Raw genomic sequence first — 23523 nt, forward strand, 5'->3', positions numbered from 1 at the left:
CTGATCACACAGATCAAATTAATTTTTAAGTTAACTGAGGACAAATTGAGAATGACAAAACCTGTAGGGGGACTCTCAGTTAGTGATACAGAAAATAATAGATTAAGGAGCTTTATCCATACTTACAGATTAGTAAAATGATCATTAAATATTGGAAATTATAATATATAATGTTATTTAGTATTTTTTAAAATCATTTTTATAATTATTTTCATTACTTAATATTACTATTCAGAGTAATAAACAATTTTAATTAAGAGAAATTGATAACCAAATTGATAACATACCACAGGAAAATTATAGTACACCTCTGCATAAAGTTGAACTTTTTTCCATCATTTCATGAATGCTATGATTTTTCATAGAGATACAAACTTTTCAATTAAAAACCAAAACATTCCAAAAATTCATGTTTTTTAATATATATTTTATTTTTGAAATATTTATAGCTTCGTTATATTTGATCAAAGCAAATAAAAAATGCTTATTATTATACCAATATAGTTTAAATATTACAAAAATGTTTGTACTAAAATAAAATTTCAAAAAAGTCGTTTTTCTAAATTGAATTGAATTTGATTGATTGATTAGTATATCAAAAGTGAATATTGAAATAGAATATACGCATGCATCTTGAAAAACTATTTCAAATAAAGAACAAATATCGGTTTGAAAAAGTTTTTTAAGTTATTATTAAAAAATGTTTTTTCCCAGAAATAAAAAGCACAAAAATATTTAGTACTTATTAATCGGGCCGGTTGTTTCGTAATCAGCGACCTCATAAAAAATTATTAAGTATAATAAGGAAGTTAAGATTTTCCTTCGCAAGATGAATTGAATCATCATTTTTTTATCAAATTCTACAAGTTAGTTAAACCATAGAAGGGTTAAAGCCCTGTAAAGGGATTTACCTTTTTTAATAATAGAATTTATCATTTGTGGCTAAAATAATTTAAGATAAAAGACATAAATATACGTAATATTTTCAAATCATCTTTCACTTGAAATATTAATAAAGTTGAACGAACTCTTTTTTTCCATGTTCCTGGGTACCTGAAAATTAATAAAATTTATTGGAATGTATTATTTATTTCAATATTTAATTAAGGGTTATTCTTTGTCAAATATGGATATCCGTTATATCCAGAATATTATATATAAAAAAAGTTTCTATTAACTTTAATTATAGTAAATTTCACCTACTTTTTCATACCGATGAGTTAGAAAATTTTTAATATTTAACATAAAGGATCGCAAATGACGAGAAACAAAAAAAATTAATTTCATTCTTAAAATATAAGTTTATAAAAAACCAACCAAAAATAATAATAATAATAATAATGTGGTAACTATATTTACTAATATTTAAAAAGTGCCATTCGATTTGAATAATAGATGAAAGATGTAATTTAAACTACTAAAAACCTTTTTTTTAAGTTATTGTACAGTATATATTCTGCATATGCCTCATAAATATAAAAATAATATTAAAAAAATTCTCGATGTTGTGTGGTTTATGAAAAAAGTAATGCTAAAAATTAATGAATAAAATTGTACGCTTTATTTTCATAACAATATATACCTCATCGTTGTATGAAAATTAATAAATATTTGTTTTTTAAACCATATTACTTTTTCATAATCAATCTCGAATAAGCAATTAATATTCGTGATACTTTTCTAACTGCAAAGGCAATTTGTGTTGTGCACGTGTTCGATCAAGCACACTAGTATAATACAGAACTCGTGTCCAATTACTAAAGTCTCGTTTCTCTGACTTCAAATTATTTTAACTCAGCGCACTTCTATTCAAATCATTCATACTCAATTGTTTTATAACGAACGCGCGCGGGCATATTGTATGCGCTTCGATGATCATAGTTTTTTTTATTGTAACTAATATTAATACTAATTTGTGCTCTTATTTCATTAAAAAGATCACGATTCCTCGCATATTCTTTGACACGCTCCAATGTCCAAATTCAATTTATTGCTAAAAATGATATCGTTATTAAAACTGAGCAATGTTTCTGAATTACAAAAATCGCTTGAAACTACAATTTATTCTGGTCCACGTCTAAATACATCTTTTAATCTAAAGTATAAATAAAATAATAAATAAGGAGGAACGGAAATCTTTAGGCACTTGACGGATACAAATAATTTAATATATTATCTGGAGGGTTTAGATTGTGTGAAAGATAATGTAGAAAGTAAATTTTTGTACGATTAATCGATTTCTTGAGAAAGAGTAAATAATTAAACAAAATAATAATAGTACTAGTATATTCTCAAGAACGAAAAGCCAGGAGTATATTTTAATACATATTATAGTTTTAAATAATGTCATCCAAAAAAAGCAAAATTACTCGAAGCACTGACATATATTTTAAAAAGCCCTATATGCAAATTTAAGATCCGATTTTCGTTTAAATTTAAACTAATATGCTTATGAATGTTATTTAAAAATGGGAATATTCGAAATGTTATTAAATAATTAATATGGAAGATAATTATTTCTTAAAATATTAAATATATTTTAATGGATGTATCAATTATCAATTGGTATGTTTGGATTCTACGCAGACGTTTAAAACTTTCAGTTTCGACTATCTGGGCCGGCATGTATTAGCCACAGCATTGTATAATTTAATTTCAAATTTTACAATACTGTACAATACAATTTTAAATAATATTTACCATTCGGGAGATTGGTTTCGGGAAATAGACCGGGAATGTATATATTAATATCATAAAATAAAATTAATAGCAGCAAGCTGGACTGCAATCTTGCTGTAATTATGAGGTAATCTTGACTTTTTTTAAGCAAATAAGCATAAAAATCTGAACGCATGCGAAACAAAAAGTATCAGGAAATATAATTCTTATTCTCTTGTTAGTACAAGATAATTCTTATTTAGAATTCCAAGCAAAAAAATTCTTATTCAATTCTAATTCCTATTCAAAAGTTACCTACTAAAATGGTCAAGGTAACATATGATTAATACAATTCCTTTCAAGAAAAGTAAACATTCAATATTCAAGTGACGAGGAAACTGAAGAAGAAAAGGAAAAAAAGCGAATAAAAGGCACTTTTTGGAAGACGCCACCTACACGGAGAGAAGAGAATAGTGAAGGCGACTATCGGTTCAGTTCTGATAACTAAACAGTCTTGTTAATTTTCGACGGACAAATTTAACAGTCGCATCTACTAAACTATAGTAGGAACGACTGTCAGTTTAGTCAGAGATACTAAACAGGAACTAAACCGCCAGGGGCGCTACAATCGCTCTCCATGTGTTTCTGCTACTAAACGCGTTTTGTTGTCACGACTAAAACTCTTCTCTCAGTGTATAGTTGGGAAAATGAACTAAAATACACAAAATTTTTTTTTAAATTTTCTTCTTGTAATATGTACCAATATCCAAAAGAAATTTTTGCAATAACTATACTACATTTCTTACAATAAGAGTTTAAAAAAGTCTGTTTTTACCAATTCTGCACCCGAAAGTTTCTTAAATGGTTTTGTGTTTTGTAAAATTATTAGAAAAATTTGTCTATTGCTAACATCTTGAAAAGAGGTCACTTAGCAGCTAAAAAGACGTGTGCAATTGATTTCAAAATAGAATAACATTTTGTAGCCCATCAATTTCGTCGATGCAAACTTGACGATCTTTTCTTGTAAAGAGACTGTGCAAGTAGCTTTATTCTAAAGAACCCCCACGGAAAAATTTTTGGGGCAACATCTGTACCTTATGGTGCACCGGTTATCCCTATCTAAAAATTTTAGTATTCAATTCACTTCACACTTATTAATTTCCTATTGTTTTTATATGAGTGAAGTTAATTATTGGACAAATTCTTCGATAGGTACAGCATGTGCACCTTAATTTTTCCGTGCCCTAGAAACAAAATTTCCACTAAAATAGCGGGTGGTAAGAAACAACATTTAAATAAGAGAAATCTAATCTATTATTATAATTTAGAAGTATTAAGTAATATAGTCTTTGAAAACGATAAAGTATTTAATTCTATTTACAAATGAATTGTACTTTTGCTTCTTAGTAATCGTTTATAAAGAATTATTTTTGTTTTAAATTATTCAGAATCTAATAGGTATTGCATCTTAGCAACATAATATTGTATTGTATTTCTTTCAACCGATTGTATTAAAACTTGGCATGGACATGTATTTTTCAATGTAGAATCTGAAAAAAATATTTAAAATGTGATTGGAATTGATTAAATCGTAGTATTTCCCAAAAATTGAAAAATTTCGAAAAAAGTGGTCACCATCTAAATTTTTCCAATTGTAGACCGTACCTATTGGAAGCATGGTTTCTGGTGCATTTACGAGCCAATTTTCTCACATATTATTTTCATTTCTTCGTATTTTATTATACTAAATAAAATCGTTTCGTGTACGGAACCCTAAGATTTTGTGTGAGTAAAACTCGCACTTGTCCGATTTTTTACTTCGTATTGTCAATAAATGAAAATTTAGTTTGAGATTGCAGAACCTTAGTAACGTTCACAACACTAAAGTAAAACATTTTTGTAATTTTTGTCATTTATCAGGTCAGATACTATTAGAGTATATAAATAATAATAATTAATTATAATGCTTTTCCTTGAAATTTTGAATAGGAATTATCTCAACTAATATGTGCATAAGAGTTATATTTACTGATGATATTATTATTATTATTATTATTATTTACTGAGAATTATATTCTCACTATTGCTTCATTTAAGTCTTAATAGATTTCTGTTTAAAAATTAAATCTTTACATTTATGGTTTACTTTACTTAAAAGTAATCTTTTTGTTCTCAACAATTACATTTATATCGGTGAAAATTCTTTTCGGAAAATTTAATTAAAAATTGAATTCATTCATAATCAATTTTCTTTAAAGTACATTGGATGAATAATTTTGATGAAATATAATTCTATGTATACACTATACATACATAAATATTATTTTTCACTCTTCTCAAGTACAGCTATTTTATTTCGCAATATCAATTAAATTTGAAGGGACCTCTTCAATTCCACACACAAAAGTTTGTCTCACCCTATCAGAGTTTGCCAACTGGAAGAAATAAGAATTATAAGAATGAATGAATAGAAAGATTATTCTTTGTAAAATATGAAATAAAAAAAACGTACCTATTTTTTTATTTTTCTTTCAATTAATATTTAATAGTGCCTAGCTGAAGGTAACGAATTTTAACACGTATTTTTTATATAAAAATTTACTCTCAAATCGTCAAAATTGAATATTTTTTGATCGGAATAGTCTACTTCTCTTCAGAATTATTCATCTAACAACATCCAATTAATTATTTATAGAAATTTTCAAATTTTACATATTCTATTATCTCAAAGAAAGCTAAAATTATCAATATTCTTGGTAAAAATTTATAATTTTCGAAAAATAAACAAGTTTTTACTTACTATTTTTAGGGTTGCTAATTACACATCTGAAGTCAGATTTTGAAAATTTAAAATGGCGAATCCAATATGACGGAAATAAAAGTAAAGAAAAGAGACTCTGACTCGGAAAGATTGATAAACGTCTCCCATCCTCTATTCATTTACCGAGTGATAAATTCGCAAATCTATATAAAAGTAAAGAAAATTAATTTTTAGGTTAGGGTAATGTAACTGAAATTTCTACACTGAAAAAAAAGTTCTGGTTGGAATTACCAGAAAACCTGTTTTTAACTAGAATTTCGTGTTAAATATGCCCTAACTAGATTTTTTCTGGTTAGGTTAACCAGAATTCTAGTTAATTTAACCAGAATTCTGGTTGTTTTAACTAGAATATCGTGTTAAATATACCCTAACCAGAACTTTTTTTTCAGTGTATCAACTATAATTTAATTATTTGAAATTTTATTTTTATATCTGAAATTAGATTTTTGCTTACTCAGGAACGTGTTTAAAAAAATGGAAAACCGTTTTTTCATGCTGCGCTAATAGAAAAGGATTAGTAGATTTTGCCATCAAATTGATGGTTAAAAAATTATGTTTATTTTTCCAAAACAAATGAGAAATTAAAAAATGCGTATGTTTAAGTTGTCAAACAAGTATTGCTAATTTGTAAATCAGATAGAGAAATTACTAATATGGATGTCTGTATCTTTATTAGTAATATGGTATATATCAATTTACAATGAAATATGGGTGTTCCGACTATACTTTTTTATCCGTGTGTGTATAATGTTTTGCTCGGAAGCTACTGGACCGATTCTTATGAAATTTTTACCACATCTGCGTCACATATATGGGTATCGCCGGAACTAGAATTATGTAAAGATATTCAGTTTTACTATTTTTTAAGCAGAAAATCTGTTCAAAAATCTTTGCTTCTCGAACAATGTTATTTAAATCACAGATTAATAAAGTACTTAATATTACCCTAGGGCAATAATGGCCACTTTACTGAGCAGCTGGGTCAAATGGAAGAACTTGGCACTTTACATTTTACATCCTTGTTTTCTCTTCAATCTTTTTCAGACATTATTCTGCCTCTATTTTCTGCAACTTTACACTCGTTTTCCTTTAAAAGGCTAATCACTTCTGCTACTGCTTATCAGGCTAAATAGACTCGCTCGAAGTGCATTACTATACATTTGAAGTAACAGGTATTTTTATAAGAAGCTAATCGTATTTACATTCACAACGCATCACTCAGGATTGCGATGGACCAACCCTGACATTTTCCTTTATTTCATGAACGATTATCACATTGGTCGTTAATGGCACTGGTTTACAGTGAAATTGCCAATAATTGAACAAAACATTTTTTTTTCGAATAGTAGGTGTTTGTTGAGTAAGAAAATCATAGTTTTCATTTTTTTCCCTCGCGCAGTTTTTCTGTAGCTTCAAATTTTGCATTTTCGAGGTGCGGCGCCAGTTAAACTTACCTGCAGGAAAATTAGCTTGTCAAAATATAATAAATGAGGTATCATTGGAAAGGTTATTAAATTACCTTTCGATCCATAGGTCACAGAATAAAATTCAACAAAAATTGAGAGAGTTACAGTCGATTAAAGATGAAATTTCATGACAATTTTGATGATTTTTAGACATTTGAGTAACTTTTACTATTTTTATCTACATCAAACAGGAAAGAATGTTTAGGTTTTAATTTTTTTATTGATAGACTATATCATTACAAAAATTTTGAGCCCTTGTGGACCTCGATTGTATAAAAAATGACAATTCTATACTAAATTTAGTGAACGAAACTACATTCTTCATTTTTAGTATCCCTTAAACATTTGCAGCAAAAATTCAAGTAATAAAATTTGATTAAGTGCTAAAGTTACTGAAATCACTAATCAAGAGTTTCTGAAGTCGTAGATTTCGAATGGAATGTTAGTTTTGCAAATTTCAAAATGGCGGATCCAATATGGCGGACAAGTTTTTGAAAATCGATGAAATTCGTCTCAAATTCGTTACTCGGGGGTTTTCGGGGTCGCTGATTACGAATCTGATGTCAGATTTCAAAAATTGAAAATTATGGATTCATAATGGTGAACGAGTTTTTTAAAATCCATCGAATTCGCACATACTGGATCCGCCATTTTTAATTTTTGAAATCTGACATCGGATTCGTATTCAGCGACCCCAAAAACCCCCGAGTAACGAATTTGAGACGAATTTCATCGATTTTCAAAAACTTGTCCGCCATATTGGATCCGCCATTTTGAAATTTAGAAAACTAACATTCCATTCGAAATCTACGACTTCAGAAACTCTTGATTAGTGATTTCAGTAACTTTAGCACTTAACCAAATTTTATTACTTGAATTTTAGCTGCAAATGTTTAAGGGATACTAAAAATGAAGAATGTAGTTTCGTTCACTAAATTTAGTGTAGAATTGTCATTTTTTATCCAATCGAGGTCCACAAGGGCTCAAAATTTTTGTAATGATATAGTCTATCAATAAAAAAATTAAAATCTAAACATTCTTTCCTGTATGACGTAGAAAAAAATAGTAGAAGTTACTCAAATGTCTAAAAATCATCAAAATTGTCATAAAATTTCATCTTTAATCGACTGTAACTCTCTCAATTTTTATTGAATTTTATTCTGTGACCTATGGATCGAAAGGTAATTTAATAACCTTTCCAATGATACCTCATTTATTATATTTTGACAAGCTAATTTTCCTGCAGGTAAGTTTAAGTGGCGCCGCACCTCGAAAATGCAAAATTTGAAGCTACAGAAAAACTGCGCGAGGGAAAAAAAATTAAAACTATGATTTTCTTACTCAACAAACACCTACTATTCGAAAAAAAATGTTTTGTTTGATTGGCAAAAAAAAGTTTTTAATTTGTAAACCTGTGTGGTTAATTACAATAAACAAATAATTTTTTCAAAAATTTTTATTCAAGTTTTAACGTTAAACAATTTTATTATTCACTGTATCTGGTAACAGTTTAAAATAAGCTAATCCATTCATTACTGTTGAAAGTTCTAGATTGTAGACCGAATGAATAGGTTTAACAGAATTAATATCTTGTGGACCAGTTATCAATGGACACTCTGAGTTTTGTGCCACAGATAATCCACTCAAAGCATAACAAGTATGGTACACATCACGACTTCTGGAAACAAGATATTTAACAACATTACGGACATGAATTTCATATTATAGAAAATACTTGATTTAAGAAGCTTAAAATTAATCTCTTAAGAATTGCACTTTATCACTTAGAATAGATTGGAAAAATTTTACAATATCGACTTCAGTCAATAGCTACTTATAAAGCAATGATTAATAATGGAGAAGCGGATAACTTTTGTCAACTATTTTTAATCTTTCAACCTTAAATTTATTTGAAGTTACTCATTATTTACAAATATGTATTAAAACAGTATAGTATAGACAATAGAAGTAGCTCGGTACACTGAGAAAATTGTGGTCGAATGCTGCGTTTGCAGTAATAGCGCAATAACTGTAGGTCAAAATTTGGACCACCAAAGTTGAGCCGTTCGATAAATTGTCTTTAACCCAACAGTAATACATTAAAAGTTAACTTTTCGACCAATGTTTTTTCAGTGCATGATTTATTAATTAAAAAAATGTTTACTTCTCTGGTTTATCTAAAAGTCCGCCATCCGAATCTTGACAACAAATTAATAAATACTCTTGTAAAGCATGTTGATTGAAAAGCCAATGTTTCATGTTTAGAGTAGGATTTTGTTTTAATAGAATGGCATGAATTGTTGGAAAAATCCCACCGTGCCAAAATGAATAGCATCCATCTACTAGTTTATTCGTTCTTCCTTGAAATCCACCCTCTAAAATCATTTGTTTGTTAACTGCCCATCGCTAAAAAATAAATAAAACATTTCAATTTAAAATGAAGGCTCTTGTTGATATTTGTTCTTGTACTTTTGGAAATTAATAATAAATATTTTATTTTTATTAAAAATGGAATGAAATAGGGAACGATGTTGAAACGAAACCAAATTAAAATTTACTTTCTGATGACTTATTTTAGTTTCGTCTCAATCCAAAACTAATGTTTGAAAAATTTCAACATTTAGTGTGTTACAAAATGGAAACGAAACAAAATTAAAGCAAAACTGACTTATTATTGCACCCAAACTCAAGAGTGTTTTTCTTCGTAACACCCATCGAAATACCCATGAGTAACAAATGTCAATAAGATTTGAACAATTTTGAAAAATTAGTCCTCCAGTTTGAAGGAACTTTTTCCTTTCCTTTGTTTCCGTGTTCATTCTCATGCGGTCGAACAAATGAATGACTTTAGTCCCTTTCTTTCGTCAGCTATCTAAAAGCACTATTTTTGTGCATATGGGATAAATAGTATCTTAGATAGTTGCAAGTAATTTCCATCCTGAACAGAACGTGGAAGACTTTAAAAGAATCGAAACTTTTTTTGGGTGATTGTCATCAATCCGACAATCAACAAAAAAATGAAAATAACCAACAAGGCAACTGTTAGCAAGTCGATAAAGAAGTTCTACTTTTTATCAGATTACCTACAAAAATTTGTGTATAGTAATGGACTGTTAATAGATAATAAAAGAAGCCAGTGCTACAACAGCAATAATAGTTAGAGCTTTCTTAAGATAACGTGTAGTGTACTTACAATCAATGATTTCAAATTGCAAAGATCCGTTTCTCCTAACAGTACGAGTGAAGCTAATCCGCACAATGCATATCCACCATGCGCTTCCATACCAGGACAACCGCCAAATCCACCTTCCCAGGTCTGACACCTCTGTATCCACCTTGCAGTATCCTTAAATATTTCAGGGCTAAAAGTATTTGTTAATTTTGCAACAGTCAGAGCACAGTAGGCACCTCTGATATCTGCTTCACCATCATAATGCATGCTGAAACTTCCGTCCTCTCCATGCAATGACATCAGGAATCTAACCAGAGCTTTCCTAAAACATTTTTCACTTCTAAATAAAGAAAATTAAGGTGAAACCAGTGTCACAAAGAATATTTTTTAAAGACTTCTGAGAAAGTAATTTGCAAAATTCAAATTATTTAAAGCAAAAAATGAACCTATATATGCGAGTATATTCTATAAATTTACAGAAGTACTAAAAATCAGTCAGAGAAGCAGGCGCAATGCGCCTACATCATAGGGTTTCGTGGCCTAAAATGATAAAAAAATAAATATACATATTACCACATGAGGAGTATTGAGAGAGGATAATGAAGTGTTTCTCTTTATCAGAATCCTCACTTCTTTACCAAATAAATTCCAAGTACAGCATTGCACTGTCAGTTAAAAAGTGATATTTTAGAAATCTTGTTCTTTTTCCTCACTCGAGGTATTTTTATACCTAATTTTTCTGTATTTGTCTGGAATTAAGAATTCTCTAAAGTTTCTGTAACATTTCAGTACTTTTTTCTTAATTCAGCAGTTTTTTAGCCACGAAAAACATTTAGGATGATTGGACTTAATGCATCGGATAATTGAGCAACCAGTCCAATTGTCCAAATGCCGTTTGGACAATTGAGCAGACGGCCTGCTCAATCGTCCAAAATGCTATATTAAAAAATCCTTTTTTACTGGGTTAAGACTTATTACATAAGACTTAAGACTTAAAACTTATTACATAAGACTTAAGACGTAAAAACTACGGACGGACACCGAAGTCTCGCTATAAGAGTTTTGGCAATTGGCCACAAAACCCTAAAAATGACAACAAACTGTATTACTTTTCTATGCTCCTTGGCTTTTAATATTTGATAAAAAGTGATTGCATCACTTTTTAGTGATCATACCTGTTTATTGCTTCATAAGCTTCTTTTGTACCAATTATGTAAAGAGCATTAACGGCAGCATACGTTGTAGCAAGATGAGGAAGCTGACCTGGTCCACCACCGAATCCACCGTTTCTTGACTGGCATTTAGATAGAAACTTGACAATATTTGAATAAATCTTATCTTCGAGCCGTTCATTTAAAATTTGAAGAGAATGAAGAATCCAATAACATAACCAAGGCCTACTACTATCTAAACACTGAAAATAAAGTTCATAAAGTAAATGAACTGCAATCACAACTATTATTTAAGAATAATAGAATTAATTTACCTCGTAAGGTGTAGTTAAGTATATCAACGATTTTTTCAGGAACTCAGTATGTTTATATCTATCCAGAATAGGCTCCTTGTTTAGTTTATAAAGAAGGAGAACATTTTTTTCAACTTTTTTCTGTAAGAAAAATTAATCATGTAAATTTAATATTGTAACAGATGTTTTAAGTGAATCCGTTGAATTTTTGAAAATTTTGTAATTAGCGACCCCGAATACCCCCAAGTAAGAATTTTTAGTGCCAATTTTTTAAAATTCTGTTTCGTAACCGTAAAAATTTCTTCTTCTTCCCAGTGAGAAATTTCTCACCGGTCCAATATCGGTCCAATATTGGGAGCCAAGAGACCGATCATCGGTCCAATAAAGGCTCCCAATATTGGACCAATATGGGCTGATGCTTGGGATGTAACGGCATCGCCAATCATCGGTTGTCAATATTGGTCCAATATTGGCCGAATATTGGCAACCAAGAGAAAAAAATTTTTTTAAATAAATTTTTTTTAATTAAATAATAATAATAAAAAATTAATGTTTATAATTTTTGTTTAATATATTTATTTGTTTAATTATTTATTTTTAATAATTCATGTAAATAATAAATAATTTATTATTTATAAATTATAATGATTTAAAAATGCAGCAGCTATTAGAAAATAGCATTCTGCAAAAAAATTCTATCATTGAAAAATCAATGATAGGCGAGAGAAATCCGCGTCTTTAAATAGATTCGCAGATATACTCTGGTCTCGCGACGAATCTCTCGATACTTATATACACTGGAGTCGCCGTGTCAGTTGCGAGAACGGTTACAGCGTCCCTCTTGCGGCAGAGATAAGAATTGTCACGTAAACTGCGGGTATAATAAGGCGGTCGGTAAAGCGATTTAGCAGTTTACGTGACAATTCTTATCTCTGCCGCAAGAGGGACGCTGTAACCGTTCTCGCAACTGACACGGCGACTCCAGTGTATATAAGTATCGAGAGATTCGTCGCGAGACCAGAGTATATCTGCGAATCCGTTTAATGACGCGGATATCTCTTGTCTATCATCTGCGAATCTATTTAAAGACGCGGATTTCTCTCGCCTATCATTGATTTTTCAATGATAGAATTTTTTTGCAGAATGCTATTTTCTAATAGCTGCTGCATTTTTAAATTATTATAATTTATAAATAATAAATTATTTATTATTTACATGAATTATTAAAAATAAATAATTAAACAAATAAATATATTAAACAAAAATTATAAACATTAATTTTTTATTATTATTATTTAATTAAAAAAAATTTATTTAAAAAAATTTTTTTCTCTTGGTTGCCAATATTCGGCCAATATTGGACCAATATTGACAACCGATGATTGGCGATGCCGTTACATCCCAAGCATCAGCCCATATTGGTCCAATATTGGGAGTCAATCGGCGCCCAGCACGGCAACCAATATTGGATCGATATTGGACCGATTAAAGTCTATTGGCAATTTCTCACTGGGTTCTTCTTAACTGACTTTAGACACTGCCAACTGTTTTTAATTATTGTTCTGTAAAAAGTTGGTAAACAACAATAATTTGTTTAAAAATTGTTTAAATAATAATTCAATTTTTATTCTTTATCTGTAATCATATAGAGTTTAGTAAATTGCAAAATTGTGAAAAAACTGCAACTTTCTATAGGTGAATTCTGTTGAAAAAATTTACTAATCTTTCTGTTTATTTGAAAATTATATGATTTTGCAATAGTAAATTGTTTAAACAAATGCAATATGCATAGAAACATTATTAAAATACAGTATTTGTATTAACACATAATTATATCGAAAAACTTTGATGAATTTAAATCGTTTTTGGATTATAAAAATAAAAGTGCTTTTGGGTTACCCCGGGTAACTCTTCACAGTCCGCTATACAAAAATCTTTAGTAGCGCGAAGGTTAAGGGAATTTTAAAATTTTCTTCTATCTTAATTCTGTCAATAGATTTTACTAATGTAAACAGAAGCATGGTTGCCACAAAATCTAGATTTCAAAATTCCAGGCTTTTTCCAGGTTTTCCAGGTTAGAAATATTAAAAATTCTAGGTTGAAATTAAGGAATTATTTGTGATGAAAAAACAAGTATTTTACAAAAGTGTTAACAATATTCATTATTATGTAGTTATAAATTAATGTTCTCTTAAACAGTTACAATCACAGGCATTTTTATGTTTATTTTTCTGAAAGTGATACTTTTTATATTTGATTTTTCAATTTTTTTTTTAAATTATATGGTTTCTTCTATTGAAACTACTTTATTTCATACTCAAAAGTAAGAATTTAAGTTGTGCAAAATCAATTTGAAAATATTAAAGTCTTTCTTCTTTGAATTTTACTCGGGCCAATATGTAAAATTTAAATATTTATAAAAGCAATAATATTCCTCTTTTTTATAAATGTTATATAGAAAAATTAAACATCAGACCATTAACTTTATTTTAATGTGCATTCACATTTTTTTAGAATATTTTTAATGTACATATAAATATCATTAATCATCGTGAAGTAATTTTAACTTAAACTGAAGACAAATTTAAACATTTTTATCACATATAAAACGGAGGTCCAAAAATTTTTAAAATGCACATAATGATAGAAAAAACATTGTATTTTTTTGTCACTATTTTTAAAAAATTTCTAAGAGTTTGAAAAAAACCATAAAAATTTAGTTTTCTTATAAATAATAAATTTTTACTATGACAATGGTTAATAATATTATTAGAGAGTAGATTTTATAAAATTAATCGAGATATAAAAAATGTCACTTTCAGAAGAATCAGCCATAATTAGAACATTGAAGTCATGTCTAAATTAAATAATTTTCATCTTTAAACTTTGTTCAAAATCTTGAACAAAAAGCAATTAGTAACAAAAAATTTTGACAATCGTAAAAAATCTTTTTTTTAGAACAATCTTAACAACACTTTTCACAGTTTTAGTCAATAATTTAAAAAAATTAAATTAATTTAAAGAGAAGATAACATGGAAAAGGGAAAATTGCATGTTAACATTTTTAAAGAAAAATAACATGTTGAATGGAATTTTTCTTAATATCTTTCATTAACCCAAAAAAAATTCCAGAAATTCGTTCAAATTCCATGCTATTTCCAGGTTTTCCATACCCTTTTTCAATTTCCATGTTATTTCCAGGTTTTCCAGGTTGTGTGGCAACCATGCAGAAGGCATCTTATTTTAAGATACTATTGTAGTCACTTCTAAGTTGTTTCGAAAAAGTTATCAAAAACATCTTAAAATGCATTGGTTTCTAAGATGGAAGATGGAAAAATATGTTTTGAATATCTTAAAAGTGACTACAATGTATTTTAAGATGTTTCTTTTTACCGTGAAAGTAATTCATTTTTTTCAGAAAAGATGTTAAAAACTTTAATTATTAATTACTTCAGTTACAACATTTCTTAAAAAAAATATTTATGGATATTGTTTCTATCACTATACTTACTCCTAAAATAAAATTTGATTGAAATTGGAATGCTCTTTATAAATAATTGGAACACTTGAGAGAGCCTTACGTGTCCCTCAATCACAAAATGACAACATTTCCTTGACAGCAATCAAAGTGGTTCTGGCGCAGGAGTTTACCAGGAAACAGAAGAGGTGAGGCTCTCGTATATTGTCTGGGGTCTACCACTAAACTCTACAGTCCTTAATTATGACTACATTCTATGCTGCCTTTGATATGCACAGGAAGTTGGCACCTCAAACTTTAAAATTAAAAAAAATTGCATTCCACTTTCAAAACGAAGAAATTGCCCTAGATTGCACTAGGCGATAAAACTACCCAACAATTTTAGCTTTTCGAAAATCCTCATTATTTTTGTCAAAATAACCAATTTGTTAACTCCTAAAAACAAAATCGGGGCCCAAAATTTTTGAAAAATATTTTATGATATTGAATACGACATTTTGTATTTTAAAACTAACACTAGTTTAGTAATCAGTAACCCCAAAAACTCACGAATAGCACTGGGTTACAAAAAATGTTGATATAGTGTTTATTTAAAATTTTTGCTTTTATTCAAACTTTAGGTAATGTTTGTGAGCTTCAGATGAGCAAGAATAAAATGGCGTCAAAAATTTTCCAAATCTAAGTACTCTTGGACACTATTTTGAATTTCTTAAATTTAATATTCGATTATGAAAATAGATTTTTACCATGCGCTCCCTGTCAGAGTTATTTCGACTATTTGACATTTTTTGACACTTTGATATCGTTTTTTATGGGACTGACCGAATGAACCAATTAAATTTACATGGGTTGTTCGGGTTATTTGCGAGAACGATCAGCCTATTAACACATATTCTTGGGCATCTTGAATATTATCGATTTTTTCCAACCATTTAAAAACCCTTTCGATCGTCTTTGCAGATAGTGATATTAACTGTGTTTCGTATTTAATTGCATAATTTGGGCAGTTTTTTGGTGCATCGAGTACTCATTTGTAATAACCGGTTTGTATTTTATCAATTTCGTCTAAGTGCTTTAGGCCCCATGTTTTTATGCCATAAAAAAAGAACAGACGTCGCGAGAGATCGGAAGAGTGTTTCCCTGGTGGATCAGTCATCTAATTTGGATACACTTATTGTTGTGGCTTGTAGTGGATAAGCTGACCATAAACCGCGCTGTGTCGGATAAATTCCGTAATTAATCAGACTAATTTCATATTTTTGCTAGTTGCATATAATCCGACTAACTTCGGTCTAGATCGGACTAATTTAAATCCGGATTTACTAGTTATTAGAGGTGTGCAAAAAGCTCGAAACCCGAAGCTCGAGCGGGTATTTTCGAGCTTTTCATTTTTCGAGCCGAGCCGAGCCGAGCCTATTCAGTTCGAGCTCGAGCCGAGCTCGGGCCGAGCCGAGCCGAGCCTATTCAGTTCGAGCTCGAGCCGAGCTCGGGCCGAGCCGAGCTTTATAAAAAGCTCGAATAATTTCGGGTACTCGAATTTTTCGGGTACCCGAAACTTTCGGGTACTCGAAATTTTCGAGTACTCGATTTGATTCGAGCCCTTGAGAAAATCCAAAATTTTCTACATTAATTTTTAATTAAATTTTTTTTTTTTCAAAAAAAAAATTTTTTTAATTTAAAAGCTCGAATTAAATCGAGTACTCGAAAATTTCGGTTACCCGAATTCATTCGAGTACCCGAAATATTCGAGTACTCGAGTGAATTCGGGTACCCGAATGTTTCGGGTACTCGAAAATTTCGGGTACCCGATACATCGAGCCCGGCTCGGGCTCGGCTCGGCTCGGCTCGAAAAAATTGCGGCCCGGCTCGGCTCGGCTTTTCGAGCTTTTTGCACACCTCTACTAGTTATACACAAACCGTATTGAGTTAGGATTTATGCGGACTAATTCCGGGTGACAAAAACCTGACTACAAACCGCACTGTTTCGGACAAATTTCGGATTAGTCCGAAAGCAATTGAAATTTTTAACCAGGGCTTGCCAGTGAAGTGGTTAAAAAAGTTATTCCATGTGTGTGTGTCTCTTTATATGTGTGAAGACAAAAATTTTCAGTTTTAACTTTATAGCGGTTTTTTTCTTATATTTAACTGATACCCTTGTTTGTTTTTTCAGTTTTTAACGTGATCATGACGAAAACAATAAAACGCAACTTAAACTTACCTACGCCAGTGAAATGTTCTGTGATGGATACCCATACTAATTAATTGCCCTGTTGCCGAATTTTCTTTCTTCTTCGTTATCATTTCCAAATGAGATCTTGAAATACCTGGTAAATAAGCAAATTAATATTTAATGTTGTATATGCATAAATTTCTTTATTTTAAATTAATATAAACGAATTAATGAGAATATAAATGTATATTAAAATGATCAATAAAAAATAACTGAAGCAGGTCTCTTCAAATGAAACTCATTAAATATAAATTTTTTAATTTAACAGGTATTTAGAGATCTCTGTTAGACAAAAATCAAAACGAATGTGATTAATGAACTTAAATGAATATTCTGTTGGTATCATATCATCTGAGTTACAGAATTTAATATTTAATTAAATTTTATTAACTCTTCCTGCATAGAGCAAGGTTCGAGACAGCGGTTTTATAAAGTAAAATTTTTAGAGGTGTGCAAAAAGCTCGAATAGCCGAGCCGAGCCGGGCCGCAATTTTTTCGAGCCGAGCCGAGCCGAGCCCGAGCCGGGCTCGATGTATCGGGTACCCGAAATTTTCGAGTACCCGAAACATTCGGGTACCCGAATTCACTCGAGTACTCGAATATTTCGGGTACTCGATTTAATTCGAGCTTTTAAATTAAAAAATTTTTTTTTTTTTACAAAAAAAAATTTAATTAAAAATTAATGTAGAAAATTTTGGATTTTCTCAAGGGCTCGAATCAAATCGAGTACTCGAGAATTTCGAGTACCCGAAAGTTTCGGGTACCCGAAAAATTCGAGTACCCGAAATTATTCGAGCTTTTTATAAAGCTCGGCTCGGCCCGAGCTCGGCTCGAGCTCGAACTGAATAGGCTCGGCTCGGCTCGGCTCGAAAAATGAAAAGCTCGAAAATACCCGCTCGAGCTTCGGGTTTCGAGCTTTTTGCACACCTCTAAAAATTTTATTTAATAATTTATATTTAATACAATTTTCATAAATCAAAATTCCTTCTCAACGAAATTTTTGTTCAATCGAAACTCGAACACTTGCTATGTGAATTTTTATTTAACAGAATTTCTATATATCCAAGTTTCGTTTTAAAAGAATTCTAATTTAATTGAACTTTCATTTATCAGATTTCATTCGCAGAATGTTAATTGAACCGAATTTTTAAATGACACAATTTTCATCTCTCTGATTCTTCATTTTTGTCAGAATTTTTATTTGCGCGAATTTTATCAAGAACTAAAAATTTGATAAATCACAATTTTCTTGATAATGTCTGATTAGTTTACTTTTACATTTGCACTGAAGAATTGGAGATCCCCAAGTAATAACTCGTTTAGAGCGAATCTTCAAAAATCCTAATCAACGAAAATCAACTTATTACGGCTGAAAATAATCATCAGCTGATATTGTTTCGAATAAAAAGTGGCAAATTCAGAAAGGAGTCCTTACTGCACGATCTTAAGGAAACTTTCTGGTGTAGAAGTTGTAAAAAAAATTGGACAAGTGCGAGTTGTACTCGCACTGCAATGGCGGGTTCCGTACACAAATATTAAAACAATACTTGCAACATTTATCGGTAATTGATAGAATTAAAATAAACAATTAAAAAAATATATTAAAATCATTTGATAAAAAAAATAACTAAAAAAACTAAAGTATTGTATATATCTAATATTGTAAACAATAATAAGCAGAGGAACAAAATTTTCAAAATTATAGTTCCTCTGCTTATTATTGTTTACAATATTAGATATACAATACTTTAATTTTTTTTTAGTTTTTTTTTTATCAAATGATTTTAATATATTTTTTTAATTGTTTATTTTAATTCTATCAATTACCGATAAATGTTGCAAGTATTGTTTTAATATTTGTGTACGGAACCCGCCATTGCAGTGGGAGTACAACTCGCACTTGTCCAATTTTTTTTTTTTTAGTTAAGAAATTAAAGTCAGAAAACAATCTCTCATTTATTCTCTTAAAATTTCACTCTCTTCCTTAAAATATTTAATGCCACGTGTTTAAACTAAAAAAAATTTAAAAAAATTTTTTTTTTTTGAAAAAAAAATTAAAAAAAATTTTTTTTGATTTTTTTTTCAAAAATTTTCTTAAATAAATTTTTTGTCGTCAGACTGTAATAATACACTAGGATACCAATTTTCAGCTCATTAGGTCAAATAATGTAAAAGTTAGAGAAAAAAATTTTTTTTTAAAATTTTTTTAGTTTTTCCTTGACAACGCTATGGCCATCATTACATATCAAGTTCTCTATATTTTTCCTGTAATATTCGAGTAAAAATACACCAGCATGCAAAATTTCAGCTCTCCATGTCGAATATAGTTTAGAAGTTAAGGGGGGGGGGAATGGTCTCTTTTTATGCATTTTTGGCCAAAAATCTTGTTATTTCCTTGACAACGCTATGCCCATCACGTCCAATCACATTCGCTATATTTTTCCTGTAATCTACGAGTGAAAATACATATCTGGACCAAATTTAAGCTCTTTAGGTCAAATAGTTTAGCCGCTAGGGGGGAGGGACACGATTTGGCTACGGACAACAGAGTCTCACCAATAGGGTTCCGCCGTTACACCGTAGGTGTACGGAACCCTAAAAACACACTTTTTTAAACTCTTATTGCAAAAAATAAGGTATTATAGTTGTTGCAAAAATTCCTTTTAGATACTGTTTTACATATTATACAAGAAGAGAATTAAACACTTTTTTTTGAGTATCTTTAGTTAATTTTTTCTTCTGTCTTCCAAAAGATGCCTTTTATTTGGGGAGACAGTTTCCGGACAACCTGTTTTACATAAATTAAAAATTCAACCGGCTTTCTCTTCATAAAGGTTTTTCTAAACATCAAACCTCAAAAACAATTTTTTCAAAAAAATGTTTTACAAATTTTTGTACGCATTTTTCTCAGAAAATCGAAAAATTTACCCTCGTAGAAAACATCAAGGGGTAAGAAAGTGAAATTTTAGAGGTTTGTTGTCTAATTTTTTAGATAAAGAATCAAATGATTTTCGTTTCTTTTAAATCGATTCAGTATATTTCGAGAAGTGTCTCCTAGTTGTAAAAAATATGTTTTCGAGAAAAATGCGTTTAAAGTTTTCGTACTGCACTACAGTGAATTAGACATTGCTATAAATTTTTTTCTTTTGCATATTTTTTCAAAAATTTTTTTGTGACTGTAATTTTATGATAGTAAGGAGTATTTTACATAAAAAAAGAAAGATCGATTGTTTTAAAATCTTTGACCAGAAAGTCACCTTAACTCTAAAAACCATCATTTCAAAAAGCAGCCTTTTTACATTTAAGTATGAATGCAAATATTACATCAAATTCGTAATCAGCGACCTTAAAATCACCTAATTTTTACATCTGTCTTTAGATTTATAATCATCGATTTGTAATTTATTAATTTATTAAGAATAACTTAATATTTTTCTGAAAGAAAGTTATTTATATTTAAAAATGTCGAAAATCGAAAAATCGATCATTTTAATTGCTTGTTCTTTTCTATACTGTAAAAAGACTCTAAAAAATATCCTAAAGATGGTAATTTTATTTTGGAAATCCTTGGCAATAACCCTTCTTTTAAAGTAGGAAAAATACACATTCTAATTGGAAAAATACAAAAGATTGTAATTTTACTCTTTTATGTATAGGTATTTTTAACTCCACGGTAAATTTGACTCTTTTAAAGGAGGTCATAAAAGTACCTAGTTTTAAAGAAATGACACATGGCTATGAACCTACAGCAGATGGAAAACTTCTGTTTAATTTAATGATTTCCCTTTCTCACAATTAATAGATAAAAATTGCAAAATTGGGTTATTTGACGTGTGAACTTTAAAATCGTATTTTATTTCACATTTCTTATCTTTAATTGTTTCTATCAACTTTCTCAATAAATTTCAATTATTTGTTTACATTTACACAGAAAATTATGTGACTTTCTAAATATTATAATGGAATGACTCGGAAAAAAACAAAAAAAATCCTTTCTTCAAAATGGTATATGGGTAGTTCTACAAAAGCGGGAATTTATGATGTCCAAGGTTGTTTTTTACATTAATTTTGAAAAAGGGAGCGTTCACAGATGATGTCACGTTTTTGGGGGAGGGGGAAGGGTCTCTACTAAACGTGACACAATGTATTATTGCATGTGAAATTGCATAAAATTGCGTGACAGGGAGGAGGGATATAAAATCCCGAAAAATTGCGTGACATCATTGTAAACGCTGCCAAAAATAAAATTATTTTTAATAGGAACTGTAGTGCTTAATTATTTCTATTATGCCACAAAATGTTACCCGGTTTCAAAAAATATTTTTTGCAAAAAATAAGCATTCAAGTGCCAAATTCTCAGTTTCCTGGCATGTCCAAATGTGAAAATGAAAGTTAATAAAATATGTAAATATTATTTTCAAGCGTTTAAATAGAAATTTACACTTGGATAATAATTTCAAATAGTTGTACTTTACAAAGAATAAATAATTGTTACATTACTTTATATTTTATTTAAAAAATTGTATCTTGAATTTTGTCCCTCGAATTTATTCTGTTTCCTGGCATCATAAAAAACGTTAAAATTATTAAGAATTTCCATTCTGATTAATTCACCATTTTTCACAGTGCTTAGTAAAGGTTAACTAAATAGGATATCACTTGCATTTTACTTAACTTGCAGTTCAATTAACTAAAATTGTGTACTTTGTGATCGAAATGGGCATTTGGTCAGACAAATTCTCAGTTTCCTGGTACGCATTTTAAAAAAAAATATTTTATGCTTTTATACTTTTGTTGTTCTAGGTGTCGTAGAACCTTATTCCCTGTTGACCAGTATTCTGAATTTTGTTATTAAGCCTTGTTTTTCAATTTTTTAGACGAAAAATGACCAAATTCTCAGTTTCCTGGCAAATTCTGACAGAATACACATGTGCTTAAGATGTAAAATTTTTAGGTAACTTTGATAATACTTTTAACTTGAATTTAACCTACTTTTTAAAATCTGAACGTAAAAAAAATGTGCCTAAATTTTCTTAATTTTCTTCCTTCATTTTGTAGAACTACCCATATGTTTTATAAAAAACTTTTGAAGTGGTATCGTTTCAACGAATTCTTGAAATGGTACGGTTTTCCACCAAACCGACGATTTCTAGAAATATGATATTTTCCGACTTTTTCCTGATTCATCAATCATGTTAAGAACTGATAGTGAAAAGCCATTTTGATGGACTAAATTAAACGTTTTTAATTAAATAAATATAATTAATGATTAATAGTTCATTACTTACATAAATTAATATATTTATTTGTTTATTTGCTTCATTTGAATTCAATGTTTTTGACATTTGAACCTCAAAAAATGGTTTTGTCTTATTTTTAACCACTAAAGAATAAAAATATTCTATTCTACATTCAAATGGAATACTTTTGTTTTGAGAGGATTTTTCCTCTAACTACGAGATTACTTTTTTTAGAGTGCATGTTATAAATTTCAAACGTTAGAAAAGATAATACCTACTTAATTTCAATAATTTAAAAAAGTTAATAATTTAGAGAATAGAACAATTGAAATTCAACTTTTTGTAGATTAACTAACAGAAGAAGGAACACTTTTGTTGTTTAGAAAATAAGAAAAAATTTTGAGAATGAATATTTTCTACTATATTGACAAAATAAAAACTTTCTAAGGCTATACATACAGACAATTATTTATTTCAGTGTAGCAAAGTGATATTATCAATTATGAGAAAAACAGCAATAAATAACGAAATATGTTAAAAACGGTAAGAGAACACTTTTCATAAATCTTAGGATTAATATAATAATATTATAGTAACTTATTTACCTGTTCAGTAGATGAAGTTGTTTTACAACCTTCATCATTAATTTGATATTTCAGTATATCAGTGTAATTTCTGGACATCGTGAAATCATTGTCTGTCTCATACTTAACAGAGCACATTTTTTATTTAAGTTGAATATCAACATTTAATATTTATAAATATTTACTATATATCTCTATTATTCTTTTTTGTTAAAATTTTTCATTTTTATCCGTTAACTATAAAGAATTTATAAGATGGTGTGCTCCTACTAAAAGTCCTTCTCTATTTCAAATTACTAACGTTTTAACGCACACCGTGTAAGGCGGTGTGCACATTAGGGTGCAATCCCATTACAGCAGAATACGTCGACCGAAAACAGAAAATCATGAGTGCGAAAGAGATAGATAG

The 23523-nt window shown here is 29.4% G+C and overlaps 1 protein-coding gene across 1 annotated transcript; it reads right to left on the bottom strand.

Moving 5' to 3' along the window:
* Window positions 1–8383: 8383 nt before the first annotated feature.
* LOC122507420 (protein farnesyltransferase subunit beta) lies at window positions 8384–23402 on the bottom strand. Its single transcript, XM_043620121.1, has 6 exons — window positions 23136–23402; window positions 11604–11723; window positions 11293–11531; window positions 10139–10439; window positions 9110–9351; window positions 8384–8623 (listed from the first exon to the last, which is right to left on the bottom strand). The coding sequence occupies exons 1-6, from the start codon at window positions 23250–23252 to the stop codon at window positions 8419–8421; spliced, it is 1224 nt and encodes a 407-aa protein (XP_043476056.1). The 5' UTR covers window positions 23253–23402; the 3' UTR covers window positions 8384–8418.
* Between the last annotated feature and the right edge of the window lie 121 nt (window positions 23403–23523).

This window comes from Leptopilina heterotoma, unplaced genomic scaffold (assembly GCF_015476425.1).
Source record: "Leptopilina heterotoma isolate Lh14 unplaced genomic scaffold, ASM1547642v1 Lhet_47, whole genome shotgun sequence".
In the NCBI taxonomy this organism is placed as follows: Eukaryota; Metazoa; Arthropoda; class Insecta; order Hymenoptera; family Figitidae; genus Leptopilina; species Leptopilina heterotoma.